Here is a 14,716-nt window from a genome sequence, read left to right as displayed (position 1 = left end):
TGGGGCTGTCCTGCAGAGCCTGGGGTCAGTGCTAATTGGGCCCTGGGGCACCTGTAAACCCATAGTGATGACCGCTTGGGCCTCAGGCCTCATGCCAGAGCTGGCTATGTTTTCCGCTTTCCCTCGGAGAAGGTGGAGGACGCTGGAAAAACCAGTTAGGGTGTGTGAGGCTCCATTTTATGTTGCTGTTAAGGGAGTGTTGGCTCCAGAGCCCGGAAACGTATATTAAAAATCTGGCTCTTTCAGAAAGCTAGAAGCATTGGGTACGTCAGCAAGTGGCATCTCCCGGACTGGTAAGTGGGCAGGACAAGAGTTTGGGGCTTGCGCCTCCCCCCTCTGATGCGAAGGGCACATCGTCCTGAGTGGTAACTGGGGCTTAGTGCATCACTGTGCCCCTTGGTCCCGTCCCAGAGGCTGGTAAAATACCAAGTGGGCATTTCTGTGCTTGGCCGGCCTCGTTTCCAGGCCTGGTGGGAGCCGTGGGAAGGAGCTCCGTGGCACACAGCCCTGTGTCCGTCCTGCTCACTTCCGAGTCCCTGCGATTCACGTGGTGTCGGGCAGTACTTGTTGTAGGCGAATATTTGGAAGCAATGATTTAATCTCATGTTCTTCGCCCATTCTGTTGTTCATTGCAGGGAGGATGAACAACTTTGTGGCTGCTTTAACAAATTACTACAAACATGTTGGCTTAAAACAAAACAACAGAAGTTTATTCTCCCAGAGTTCTGGTGGCTGGAGGTGGGAAATCTGATGGGGCTGTGCTCCTTCCGGGGGCCTTAGGGGACCAGCCAGTCTTTGCACCTTCCGGCTGCTGGGGGCTCCAGGTGTTCCTAGATCTCCAGTCTCTGTGCCTCTGCTGTCACATTGTCTCCTCTCTGTCTCCCGCGTGTGTCTCTTATAAGGACACTTGTAATTAGATTTAGGGACCTCTGGATAATCTAGGAGTATCTCCTCATCTCAGTATCCTTAATTTAATTGCATCTGCAAAGACTCTTTTTCCAAATACAACATAACATTCACAGGTTGTGGAGATGAGGGTATGGACAGGCCTTTTCTGGGAGGTGGCAGCGTTCAACCCACCCCCAGGGCTCTTAGGGTTTTTCAAATCATGGCCGTTGTAGCTGTTTTAAAGCTGCTAGCCGCTGGGTTTGTGCTGTTTGCAGTCAAGTTTTGTGTGTGTGTGTGTGTGCGCGCGTGTGTGTGTGTATAAAGAGAGGGAGAGGTGGGTTTTAATATAGGTAGATTTCCATTTTCCCCAGTTTTAGTTTCCGAAAGTCCTTCCCTATTGAGTGTTAGCTAAGTATGATTTATGTTCACATAAAACCTTAAGAAACTGGGGGCTCCTGGGTGGCTCCGTCAGTTGAGTGAGCGCCTAACTCTTGATTTCGGCCCAGGTCATGATCTTGCAGTTGGGGGATTGAGCCTCTCTGTTCTGAGCGTGGAGCCTGCTTAAGATTCTCTCCCTCTCTCCCCATTCGTACTCTCTCTAAAAAAAGTAAAATAAAAACCAACCTTAAGAAATTTACTGTTTAGTCCAGTGGTAACTTCTTTTGATATTTGCTGTGAGGTGAATACCTATAAAACCCAGAGAAATCCGAGTCAGGTCTGTAGTTTGGTGAATTGCATGTGCCGTGGTCAGTTTCCTGCTTTTGCTAATGAACCGTATTTACCTGGATGCCACCACTGGGGAAAATGGGGGACAGGCACTCAGGATCCTTCTGTTCTACATTTGTAACTTCTTGTGGGTCTATCCTTATCTTAAAAAAAAGAATCAAACCGCCAATCGGATTTACCAATTCCAATCATCGAATCATTTATTCTCTGTTAATTTGTAAAACATCCTTTATTAGTTGTGAAATATATTAGGGTGTTTTAGAGTTGTGGTTATGCTTATTTACTTTGGGAAAAATTGACATCATTTGATATATGGTCTTCCTGTCAACGAATATGGCACGTCCTATTTATTCAGACTGTATATTATTTCCTAATAAAACGTGTATAGTTTCCTTCAGGTTATTCATAGATGCGATTCATAGATTCAAGTTCTCTCTGTTACTGTGGATGAGTCTTTTCTCCACGTATGTTCTTTAACCAGCTTGTGCTGGTTGGAATCCCCACACCCTTTAAATACATGAAATTCTTTTAACTTGGGAAAATGCTTTTCATTCTGCAATTAAAGACAATGTTTAACAGGCTTTTACTCGTTCCTTTAACCTGCTCTCGGGAATGGTATGGTCAGTTATTTACTGTAATGTGGATTTGGGTGAGTGGCTATGTTCTCCAGCCAAGTGAATTGGGGGGGGGGGGGGGTCCTTTATGAAGAAATGTTAAGTTACGTTCCGTAAATTTAATGTTAACTCCATTTTGTTGAATTCTGTTTCTTTGAAAATTGTGGAAGTGCTGTGTCTTGGGGTACACATGGTGTGCTACTTGGGGTGCCCTAGGTGCAACCAGGCTGAGTGGACAAGCTGGGGTGTGCAGTCCAGAGAGTCCATCTAAGTTGGCCACGGACTGACGCCTCTGCTTTGTTGCCTGGGGCCATAAGGCCTGGGTGGCCACTCAGGAGGTCAAGAAGGCCTCTGTCTGGGTGAACCCCAGATTTGAAAGCACTCAGAAATGGAAAATGTATTGTTAACCCCCCTCTAGGTCAGTCTTATGAAATCAGGCTGCTGGAGAATCGGAAGCTGGGAGACTTTCAAGATCTGAACACGAAATATGTCAAGGCAAGGCTGTGGGGCCGCCGTCCCTCCCCAGGGGTTGGTTGGGGTCTGGGAACCTGGGCTTGCCGAGGATGGGGCTCAGGAGTGGCTGGGAGGTTTGGGGAAAGCTCCAGAGTGGGAATGGGTTCCTGTTCCATGGAGCGTGTTGTCTCAGGGGCCAGGGGCAAGCCGGTGGCACTGAGGACCAGAGGGGCCTGGGCTGATCGAACGGGCTCTGGGTTGGGCAGACTCAGGTTGGAGCCAGGCTTTGCCACTTACTGAACTTCCCTGAGCTGTCGTTAGCTCATCTGCACAAAAAGGTATATATGCACGTGAAGCACTTAGTAATCCTGGAAAAAAGGGTCGCCATCATTTTCACTGTGTTATTGGGGTTCTGAGCGGGGAGAAGCACGCAGAGCTTGTGAGCAGGGAAGGGAGGCTCCAGCAGGAGGGGCCTTGGTCTTGAAGGGTAGGAGGTTTGCCCTGGTAGGTGCTTCCTCTTGGGTCCTTGTTGGCCTCACACCTGGCTGTCCCCTCCCGGCCTCCCCTCCTCCAGAGCATTATCCGAGTGGTTTTCCACGACCGCCGGCTGCAGTACACGGAGCACCAGCAGCTGGAAGGATGGCGGTGGAGCAGGCCCGGGGACCGGATCCTGGACATCGGTGAGTCCCTTGGGCTAGGAGGGGCCCAAGGCACTCCAGGCACATTGGGGTTCTTCCTGGATGCTATCGGACTCATGCCTGTGGGGGACACTTCAGTGCGCTATTGCCTTGGGCAGAATGCTGTGGGAGCTGGCACAGGTGACCGTGTCCTCAGGCCTACCCTCGGGGACTTCCTCTTTCAGTGGCATGAGAAGGCCACTCCGGGGATTGCCCGGAGGCTTTGCAGAGGGTCCTGCCTTAAAGGATTGTGATCTGTGATGGAGGGAAGCTTGGGTATCACAGAGACGGGCAGCAGAAACTGAATTTTGGAGTCTTAGGCACGGATCCCGGGGTCTTTTATCTATAACCCTGGCAGCCATTTGGGTTTTGGAATTTAGAACTTAGAATGACACCAGGGTGCGTAGACCCCCAAGCTGCACGGAATGCCTCCAACAGGCAATCAAGCACACTGATACTTCTGCAGCAGAATAGAATGACTGGTCACACGAAATGGGACAAAGACTAAATAGCTTCGTGGCACTTCAAGTCGGGCTTTCTGCCAAATGGGTCACGCAAAACGTACTTTTCAGAACTTTTGGCATTTCAAATGGTGGTTAAGGCATTTGGACCTGTAATGAGAGTCCTTCCCTAAATACTTGGGAGTGGCTGACACTTGCACTTTTGTGTATGTGTATGTGTGTGCAGATATTCCACTGTCTGTTGGTATCTTGGACCCCAGGGCCAGCCCGACCCAGCTGAACGCTGTCGAGTTTCTGTGGGAGCCTTCGAAGAGAGCCTCTGCATTCATTCAGGTAGGCGGGGGAGTGGTTGTCCTCTGGGGAAGCCAGGAGTCTCGGGGCCCACGTGTAGTTCCTCAGAACAGTCCACCTGCAGGGCCCTGCTGGGCTCCTGTTCTCTTTTGCAGGGACATACCCCGAAGGGGAGGGGGTGCAGGAGTGTTGCCCATGCACAGAGCTAGCTGGTCCCTGGGGCTGGAAAAGGACTTGGCATGTTGTAGAATCCTGGGTGGAGTTTGCTTATCAATATATAAGCTTGCTACAAAATAAGCATGTCTTGGCGTACAGAATATGAAATAAGATTTTTTTCCATGATAGTTTCTAAGATTAAATTATTTAGTGGTCAGGCACCTGGTATGCATTCAGGGGCATGGCAGGGCCGCTGTGCTTCTGGGCTGGCACAGGCTGTCTCACTCACTATATGTCCCTTTCTGAGCCTCTTTGTTTTTCCACCTGTCTTACAAATCGGACAATGAGCATAAAGTCATTACTGTAGTACCTGGTCCATAGTAATTGCTCAGTAAAAGTTATGACTTTTGTTTTAAAACATAATTACAGTATTCTTACTTTATTTAATTTATTTTTTTAAAGTTTATTTATTTGGAGAGAGAGAGAGAGTGTGCATGCATGCAGCAGAGGGGCAGAGAGAGGGAGAGAGGGGGCTCAATCTCATGAACCATGAGATCATGACCTGAGCCGAAACCCAGTTGGTTGCTCAACTGACTGAGCCACCCAGGCACCCCTCTTACTATATTTTAAAGTCACTATTATAATAGTGTTGTATTGCCACAGTAATACATTATTATAGTATTATAGTGTTAAAATAATAAATATACATTGAGTGTGGTAGGTACTTAGCAGAAACACAGAGATGGTTCCAGCCCCCTGGTCATGCTTCTGACCTGGCCCCAGGAACCTGGACACCAGGGCCACTGGGGGCTTAGCTATGGTCCCACCTGCTCTGCAGTCTGTGGGGTCTGCCTGGGGAGAGAAATGAGGGTGGGGCTACTGGGGTCCGTGGGCCTGAGCAATGGCAAGGACTTCGCTGGTCAGGCAGGGCCCCCAAGGTCAAGGGACAAAGGTGGGAGGGCGTGTCCTTTATAAAGCGGGACGGAGGGCCATTGGCCTGGGGAGAGCGGGGAGGCTGACACAGATCTGCACCTGACTAGGCAGGATGGAAACCTTCATTTGGCCAGGGGCACTTGCGGAGCCCAGGGCCGGTCCCTCTTCTTGCTTCTTGCCCATGTTTCCCCTTCCAGGTACACTGTATCAGCACAGAATTCACCCCGAGGAAGCACGGGGGTGAGAAGGGGGTGCCTTTCCGAGTACAGATTGACACATTTAAGCAGAACGACAATGGGGAATACACAGAGCACTTGCACTCCGCCAGCTGCCAGATCAAGGTGTTCAAGGTAGGACATCCTTGCCACGTTCCGCCCGGGGTCACACGTGCCCACGGGTCCCTGCCTGCGCTGGACAGTGACGCCAGCACGTTGACCTGTGCAGTCGCCCTGGAGGCCCAGCAGGGGGCTTGGCGTCCCTGTAGCCCGGGGCTCCCGCCTGGATTCCTGAAGAGCCCGAGCAGTATGTCTTGGGGTGATGGGCCTGGCCACTGTGGGCGTCCTTCTGCGTGTGGCACCTTCCGTCTCCCATCACCACAGATGGCCGTGCCCAGCTCTACTTTGTACAATGTCTGGACTTGAACGTTTTTAGGTTTTTGTTTTCCTCCCATGCACTTTGTAGCTGGCCACAGATTCCGTAGTTCGATTCTCCTTAAACTCAAGCCAGGAGGCCCCTTGCAGGAATCCTGGCCACAGATGTTCTTACCGAGGGCCCGAGGCCATGTCGCTGTCTGCAGTGGCCTCCTGTCAGAGAAAGAAATGTTTTTGGAGGTACCTCCTCCCTTGTCCTTCCTTGCTCACGCCCTGCAGTTGCCCGTTACTACTTTTCATCTCGGTCTGGACCGATACTTCCCAACGATGATTCGTGGCCGGTGACGCAGCTGAAGGTCCTGCGTGGCCTGGGGAGATGCAGGGTCACGACGGAGCCTGTGGCACCCCCAGGGGCGAGGGCGGGCGGGCTGTATGGATTGGGACACCTTGGTCAGTTAGCATTGCCGTGGTAGCACCCTTCGCAACCCTGCTTCAGGATCGGGACTCCTTGAAATCAAACCCACTCTATCGGTTGCCTATTGCTGCTCTAACAAATTACCATACGTTTAGGGGCTTAAAGCCACACACATTCACGATCTCCCAGTGCTGGAGGCCCGAAGTCTGAAAGGGTCTCCTGGGCTCAATTCCTTTCCGGAGGCTCCAAGGGAGGAGAATCCCTTTCCGTACCTTTTCCAGCTTCTAGAGGCCTCTGCCTTCCTCGGCCTGTGACTTGTCCACCTGTCTTCAGAGCGAGCGAGAGTGGCCGGGCCCTTCTCGCCACACCTCTCCAACCTCCTCTCCTCCCTTCCTTGCCCACTTCGCGGCCCTGTGGTTATATCGGACCCCCCGGGATGATGCAGGATAACCTTCCTGTTTGCATCTCACACTGCTAGCTCTGTTAACTCCACATGCAGCCTTACCCCTTTTGCCGCATAAGGTGGTAGCCTGTCGGCTCCTGGGGATCAGGACGTGGCCATCTCTGGAGAACACGCTTCTGCTGACCTTGTCCACTGGTGCACTGGGTGCCGCGGCCTCTGGTCTTATTGCCTGCTCTAGGATCTCACAGTTCTGGGTCCGGTGGACAGCTCCACAGCTGTGTTGCTGGAGGTCTTTGCCTGTCCCCAGTCAGCCCTCCGTCCTTGTCATATACAGACCACATTTGTGGTCCTTCTAGCCGTACTTGTCCTCAGGTCCTGTGGCATCCAGTGGAGTTCCTAGGGATCAGAGGCTGTGCTGGGCAGCAGGAGAGAAGGGACAGTGTCTGCCCCCCTGGAGCGCCTAGGCCTCCCCACGCCCCCTACCAGCTCCCCTTTCTACACCTTGAGGCAGAAGCTCAGTAGCGAGGGCTCTGTCCACCACACTCCTGGACCATACACCGGCTATTATTGAGGAATTGGTCTGGAAGCTTCTTTGAATGACTCAAGAAAGGTCTTGGCATCTCCTGCAGGGGTGTAGGGGCCCCTGTCCCCTGAAACTGGCTTCTCGGAATGCCTGAGGAGGTGTGGCCACCCCATGCATCCAGCCCCATCACAGAAGCAGTTCAAGCAGGTGTGCACAAGCACCGGGCGGAGCCTTGCCAACCTGTCCGTCATTCTTCCACCCCTACTCACCCCCATCACTGGGAAGCCTCCTGCTTGTTGGAGCCATGCCCTGAGGCTCTGGGTACATCAGGGCCTCTGAAGAGACAGGCAGGACCCCTCTCTGACCAGCTACCTCCCCCAGGCCTCGCTGGGCCGAGTGCTAGCCCCACACGCAGGCTCGCCCCATGTCTACTGAGTGGAGAATCCCTCCTGTTAGGGACAGGGAGGCAGACGAAGCGGGGTATGGGTCCCGCAGACCTGGCTCTTTCTCTGAACACCGGATCTGTCGTTCCTGTCCCCAGGTGATCGACTCCCTGCAAACCCATTTCCATCTAACATGGGTATCACATCCCCCCCTGAGGGCTGTTTCCTAAAATGCCCTTGAGCTGGGAGCCAAAAGCTGTAGCCTGAGGAAGGTGCATAGAGAGTCTGTGAAGGTGCCATTGAGCTTGGGAGCCGGCGGATTTCACTTCACGCCAGGCACAGTCCACTGTGTATGCAGTGAGACTGCTCTGTTCTGGGGCTGCTTGGAGTCTTGATGTCTGAAGCCACCAAGCAGGCTGTGAATGTCCAGAGCACCCCCGCGGGCAGGGCCGCTATGGCCGGCCTGGTGGTGGTACACACCCGGGCGTGCTCTCTTGGATTCTTCACCTGGTCGACACTAAGTTCTGCTTCAGTTTTTTTTTTTTTTTTTTTTTTAAGACCCCGAACAGCCAAACAGGTTCCTCTTCATTTTAGACAAGTGACTTGAACCTCAGTTTCCTTACCTGTAAATGAAAGAACTGATGGAGCTTGTGAGGCCTGGGCCCCTCTGTAAGTCGCTCACGGGTGCTTGGCGCCCAGGCGAGGCTCTGTCAGGATGGGGGTGTCACCCTGTGTGGGTGGGGCGTGGGAGTGGGAAGCTGCAGCATAGTCCCAGGAGCTGGGGGTCAGGAGGCCTTCACGAGTGTCCAGGGGCTCCTAGCCTGCAGGTGCGGACCACACTTCCCGCACTGGTAACCCAGGGAGTGCAGTGGGATCTGTCGTGGCTCCCAAGGGTTTGTCCACGGGCCAGTGGCATTGACCTTCCCCGTGAGCAGCCAAGTGGCAGAACCCTGGCAGGCTGTGAGTTCCCTTGGGTGGGGAAGTGCAAGGGCTCCAGGAAGAGGACTGCGTGCTTGCTGCCTGGGAGGCGAGGGAGACGCTCTCCTGTGCAGAGATCCTGCCTGGGCTTCTGGGCCCCGGGTGAGGTGGGGCGTGTGCAGGCCTTGGGGACTGTCGCTCAGCCCTGGGTCTTTCTCTGACAGCTCCCCCTGCCCATTTTGGGCTAATTGGACCTCTGTGCTCTGCACTTGCAGCCAAAGGGAGCTGACCGGAAACAGAAGACCGACCGGGAAAAGATGGAGAAGAGAACTGCCCAAGAGAAGGAGAAGTATCAGCCGTCCTACGAGACCACCATTCTCACAGAGGTGAGCTGGCCGGGTGCCCGGTGCGGGGCCCAGGCCTTTCTGCTGGGAGTAGGACGATGGCACTGTTGGTCTAGATTCTCGGGAAATCGCCCACCTTGAGGGAATGCTTCTTTTGAAAGTGCCCATTAGATTGTGGTAGGTTCCCGGGTCCAGAGCTGTGTTAATGTGATAAGGCCGGGTGGCCAGAAATAGCTTCCAGCTCTGGGCTGCCATTTGTACTTTCCAGAATCGGGTTATTATTATTTTTTTGATCAGTAAAGGCCCTAAATCCAAAAGGTAGAAGAGAGTGTATGTACCTCAGAAAATACCTCTCCCAAAGGTGCCCTAGCCTCGAGCTTTCCCCAAGGGCAGCTGGTGTCTCTGGGTCCACCTGTGTCTGGCCCAGCTTTCTCTGCAAAGGAAGCCAGCTCAAACACATTTGCTCCACACCTGCTTGTTTTGCACCAACAGCACACACAGACATGCTGTTCTGTAACTGTATTTAATAGCCTATGGGAGTCTGTTCCCCATCTGTTCACAAAGAGCATTCTAGTACTTTATCCAGTGGCGTGGCCTCTGTTGTGTAGCTGGATGGCCTACTGGAGGACATCGGGTTCTTTCCAGGCTCTGGCTATTTGAGACAGGGAGCATTGGATGACCCTGTGCACGTGAGGTTCTGCATGTGGTAGAAAGACCCGCGGGCTTCCTTTCTCAGCGGGCTTGCTGCTTGGTGGTTTGGTCAGCTGTTGGAATGGGTTTCCTCCTAACCCTGACACCAACAGCAATCTGCTGCAGCCATTCTCTGTCCAGGGTACGTCTGAGACCCTTGCCGTCACAGGCTCTCCTTCCTCCTGTCACAGGTCACTGCTGGTGCCACCTCTTCCTGGGTGGGCTCTGTTGTTTGTTTAAACAGCTGTTCCCCACTGTGTTCTGTAATCAGTACAGCCAGTGGGTGTCTGTTCACTGAATAACTTGAAAGGCCCTCCACACACGCATGAGGCCCAGTGCCGGCCATGGTGGGGTTAAGGCGATGTCAAGGGTGAGGACTGGCTACGGACCATCTAAGAGAACAGTGGCCGGTCCTGGTCCTGGTCCTGGCTGATGGGGTGTGTGTGTGAGCAAGTGTATTCAGCCATAGGCAGAAGGCTGTCTGCAACAAGGTAGTCTGGAAGCTAATTTTGCGGCACAGGTCAATACGTACTGGTGTTTCATCCAACTTGGGATATAGTGGCCAGTGAGCCCTGGGACAGGAAGAGCCTGCCTTACTCTCGGCAGCAAAGCAGTGCAAGGCCCTGCATTTAGGAATTAGGGCTCAGACCGGTGGGTTCTCCCCAGGCCTCGATCCCTTCCCCTGTGGGTGATGCCATCCGGGGTTGGCCTCCATGCTCCCACTGCCCTGCATCTACAGACACCTCTTCCTTCCTGGCTGAGCCTCAACCTCTCTGTTCCAGGCTATCTCCTGACTTCCCCAGGGGAGGAGAGGTCCGGGGGTGCTTCAGAAACCCCCCCAAGCCCTTGTCAGAGCGGTGTGGTTGGTCAAAACCCCCACCTGGCCTGTGACCTTGTGAGGTGACAGTTTGTCGGCTTTCCTCCTTGGCTCCCGGATTTAGCACCAACAAATTCCAACCCACGCTCACCACAGAGTTAAATATTTGCCAACCTGTGGTTCGGCGGCTGATAGTAAATCTTCAGGAACGCTTCAAATTGGCCCTCTCCAAAGAGGTGTCCTCACCGGGAAGGGAAAAAGTGAATACTGGGTCTGCTGGCTGCCCCAACAGGCAAAACCTGTATGTCTGTGCTTTCTCTGGGAGATTCTCACATACGTTCATTTTTGGCTTCTGCACAAGAAGTTCCTTGGAGGCCAAGGATCACATCTTCCGTGTGGCTTGTCTCCCTGAGCTCCTAGCAGGACACCTGACCCACACTAAGCACGCACAGAATGATGGTGAAGGGGGGCTGCCCCTGGAGATTGAGCAAGTGCCTCCTGCTTTCCAGGGCCCGTCGGCTGATTCTGGTTTCAAATAGTGCAGGTTTTAGTTCTGAGCTTTACTGATGATTTTTGTTTGGGAGTTACCTGGGTCCAGTTCTCCCTGTTGCGTGCATTCACCCACATTTGTCTGTGCCTGGGAAACCTGCCTCTGGGCAGCTGGCTCTCTCCTTGTGGACCCAGGTGATGGATGATGTTTCTTGCCCTCGCTGGTGTGGCTGCTGGGAAGCTCAGAGAGACACATACCACACCTTGCTTGTTCTAGGTATGACTGAATGGCAGGTGTCTTCTCTGCCGTACTTGGTTTCTTCTGTGTGGCCCAAGTAACCCATGCTTTGCTGGCTCACGTGGGCCCCGGGAGAATGTGGGCCAGGTGTTGAGGGCTCGGTGGTTGCATGCACCGGCCTCGATGGCTGCTGCTGCCCGAGTTCCTCCTGAGTACGATGGCCCTCGAGTCACCGCTGCCCTGTGCTCTTTCTGCAGTGCTCCCCGTGGCCCGACATGGCCTATCAGGTGAACAGCGCCCCGTCTCCCAGCTACAATGGCTCTCCAAACAGCTTTGGCCTCGGCGAAGGGTACGTCTGCTGTTTTCTCCCTCTAAGAGTCCATGGAGTGATCGTGGGTATAGGCTCCTTTCGGGATCTTCTTCTCTGCGTTTTCCCTCCTTTAGTACCTTGGCATTGATTTGGGTTTCGGGGAGGTGTTTGTAATATTTGCACAGCTTTCTGTGCGTGGACATGTGTCTGTAAACACCCATCTGTGGGGCAACAGCCCACAACCCGCCTGCCCGCACCTTCCCCCGGTAAAAGCAGGTTGGTCTGCAGGGGCCCTCCAGGGCAGAATGGCCCCCTAGACAGATGGGGCCTTGGGAGGCAGCTGTTTGCGTGGCTGCAGTGGCCGCGAGGGGCCTTCTTGGTTCTCTCTGTGATCCTTGTGCACGTTATTTGGGTAGCAGGGTCAGCCCAGGGTGATCCTGGCCCCGGGTTTCAGGGCTTGTAGCCCAGAAGTGGCCTCGTTACTGGTCACTCAGCTCTGCAAATGCACAGGCCACACTGACTCTAAGGTGACGGTAGTGCAGGGGCCGGTGGGCGTTGGTCCGGCCTTTCCCGGGGTTTGTGGCACAGGAAGGGCCCACGGCGCCCTGTGATGGCTGTGCACATCTTGATCCTGTTCCTGGGGGCAGGGGGAGATGTGGGCGTGGAACCTGGGATGTCTCAAAGCTTGTGCTTGTCACACAAGAGTGTCTATGAACTTGATTTCACAAGGTGAGGGGGGTTGGGGGGGCATAGGAAAGATGTCATGTTCAGAATCAGGCGGACCGAGTGTTAAATCCCACCTTTTGGGGGGTCAGTTCCTTAACCTCCCTCAGCCTTGCTCTCCCCACTACCAAGGGAGTCAGGATTCCATGCAGGGTCAGGGGAACGTGTGTAAGGTGCCCCGGGCCTCAAAGACACGTGACAAAGCGTAGCTGTTTTTACCGATGACTGGTCTGAGGGTCATCCCTACAAGGGCCTTTTCTTCATTGTTACTGTGATAAGGTACACACAAATTGAAACTTATCATTTTATGATTAAAAATTTTTTTAATGCTTATTTTTGAGAGAGAGAGAGAGAGAGAGAGCGAGCGTGTGCCTGCAAATGGGGGAGGGGCAGAGAGAGAGGGAGACACAGAATTCGAAGCAGGCTCTAGGGTCTAAGCTGTTAGTACAGAGCCCGACGCGGGGCTTGAACTTGCGAACCACAAGATCATAACCTGAGTCTAAGATGGATGCTTAACCAACTGAGCCACCCAGGCACCCCTGGGAGGGTCATTTTAAAATGTATTTCTCTTTTGGGGTGCCTGGGTGGCTCAGTCACTTAAGGGTCAGACTCTTGGTTTTGACTCAGGTCGTGATCTCATGGTTTGTGAGATCGAGTCCTGTGTCGGGCTCCACGCTGATGGTGTGGAGCCTGCTTGGGGTTCTCTCTCTCTCTCTCTCTCTCTCTCTCTCTCTCTCTCTCCCTCCCTCCCTCCCTTTCTCTCCCTTTCTCTCCCTTTCTCTCCCTTTCTCTCTCTGCTCCTCCCCTGCTTGTGCTCTCTCTCAAAATAAATAAACTTAAAAAAAATAAAGTGTATCTTTCTCTCAACTTAAAAATCCAGATATTTAGGGGTGCCTGGGTGGCTCAGTCAGTTAAGTGTCCGGCTTTGGCTCAGGTCATAATCTTGTGGTCTGTGAGTTAGAGCCCCTCGTTGGGCTCTGTGCTGACAGCTCAGAGCCTGGAGCCTGTTTCAGATTCTGTGTCTCCCTCTGTCTCTGGCCCTCCCCTGTTCATGCTCTATCTTCCTCTGTCTCAAAAATAAATAAACATTGAAAAAAAATTAAAAAAAAAATCCAGATATTTAGGTCTGTGCCTTCTGTGTAGCAAGCCCTTGAAGGGAGGTCGGTGTGCCTCCAATGATGAGACTGTTTTTCTCGTGGACGGACGTCCCGGGGTGGCTGTTGTTCACTGTAGGACGCCTCCCTGGGAAGCCCCCAGCCCTCTCCTGTCTCCGCAGAGAGAAGTGTTTAGCTGCCGCTGTCCAGGCACCAAGTCACTGTGCAGAGTCGTGTCTGGGGCTTTTAGGGCAGGTGCCCTTCCCTGTGGCTGAGGCTGGGGTGGAAATGGTGTGGGAGAGAATCGGATGCAAACAGACCCTGAGCTTGGGGTGGAGGGGTTATCGCTGGCCCGGCTGTGTTGCCAGCCAGAACATCGTGTCTACCCTGAACGGTTGGTCAGGGATTTTGAGGGGCTGTGCAGGTGGTTACTGCCTACACTCTCTGACCTGGGAAATTCTGGACGCCCTGCTGCATTTGCAGCCAACACCATACCTGAGGGGAGGTGAGAACCCTGGCCCGGGGACCTTCCTGTGTCCCAGAAGGCATCCTCATGCCTTATGACCTGTTCTCTTCCTTTGTAGGAACAGCTCTCCGACCCACCCAGTGGAGACCCTGCCCTTGGGCAATGACGTAAGTATCTGCAGCCAGGCTCTCTGGCCGCGTGTCCCTGGGTACACCCTGCCTGGTCATTTCAAGGCCCCTTCTCTCTGCCTGCAGCACCTGCTTCCATCGGCCTCGATCCAGGATGCCCAGCAGTGGCTGCACCGAAACAGATTCTCACAGTTTTGCCGGCTCTTTGCCAGCTTCTCGGGTGAGGGCATCTCTGTGTTTCATTCATTCATTCATTCATTTATTTATTTATTTATTTATTTATTTATTTATTTTTGGGACAGAGAGAGACAGAGCATGAACGGGGGAGGGGCAGAGAGAGAGGGAGACACAGAATCGGAAACAGGCTCCAGGCTCTGAGCCATCAGCCCAGAGCCTGACGCGGGGCTCGAACTCACAGACCGCGAGATCGTGACCTGGCTGAAGTCGGACGCTTAACCGACTGCGCCACCCAGGCGCCCCCATTTATTTATTTTTAATTTTTTTTTTTTTTGGCCCTTAATGTTTATTCATTTTTGAAAGAGAGAGCATGAGCGGGAAAGGGGCAGAGAGAGGGAGACACAGAATCCGAAGCAGGCTCCAGGCTCCGAGCTGTCAGCGCAGAGCCCAACGTGGGGCTTGAACTCATGAACTGCGAGATCATGACCTGCGCCGAAGTCGGATGCTCAACCGATTGAGCCACCCAGGCGCCGCTATTTATTTTTTATTTTTTTTAATTTATTTATTAAAAAAAATTTTTTTTAAACGTTTGTTTATTTTTGAGAGAGGGAGAGACAGAGCGCGAGCAGGGTAGGGGCAGAGAGAGAGAAGGAGGCACAGAATCTGAAGCAGGCTCCAGGCTCTGAGCTGTCAGCACAGAGCCCGACGTGGGGCTCGAACCCATGAACCATGAGATCGTGACCTGAGCCGAAGTCAGATGCTTAACCGAGCCATCTAGGTGCCCCTGTGTTGTTTTTTAAGACCCACGT

General features: G+C 53.2%; 1 protein-coding gene across 1 annotated transcript in view; it reads left to right on the top strand.

Annotated features, from left to right (window-relative positions):
- Window positions 1–14,716, top strand: part of TFCP2L1 (transcription factor CP2 like 1) — a 54,968-nt gene that overhangs the window by 29,380 nt on the left and 10,872 nt on the right. Inside the window, exons 3-10 of the mRNA XM_049615300.1 lie at window positions 2,647–2,723; window positions 3,256–3,361; window positions 4,046–4,152; window positions 5,397–5,549; window positions 8,707–8,817; window positions 11,267–11,358; window positions 13,721–13,769; window positions 13,857–13,950. Of these exons, the coding sequence (XP_049471257.1) occupies window positions 2,647–2,723; window positions 3,256–3,361; window positions 4,046–4,152; window positions 5,397–5,549; window positions 8,707–8,817; window positions 11,267–11,358; window positions 13,721–13,769; window positions 13,857–13,950 (789 nt within the window). The remainder of the gene's footprint in view (window positions 1–2,646; window positions 2,724–3,255; window positions 3,362–4,045; window positions 4,153–5,396; window positions 5,550–8,706; window positions 8,818–11,266; window positions 11,359–13,720; window positions 13,770–13,856; window positions 13,951–14,716) is intronic.

This window comes from Panthera uncia, assembly GCF_023721935.1.
Source record: "Panthera uncia isolate 11264 chromosome C1 unlocalized genomic scaffold, Puncia_PCG_1.0 HiC_scaffold_3, whole genome shotgun sequence".
Classification (NCBI taxonomy): Eukaryota; Metazoa; Chordata; class Mammalia; order Carnivora; family Felidae; genus Panthera; species Panthera uncia.
This window is presented reverse-complemented; position numbering and strand designations above follow the sequence as displayed.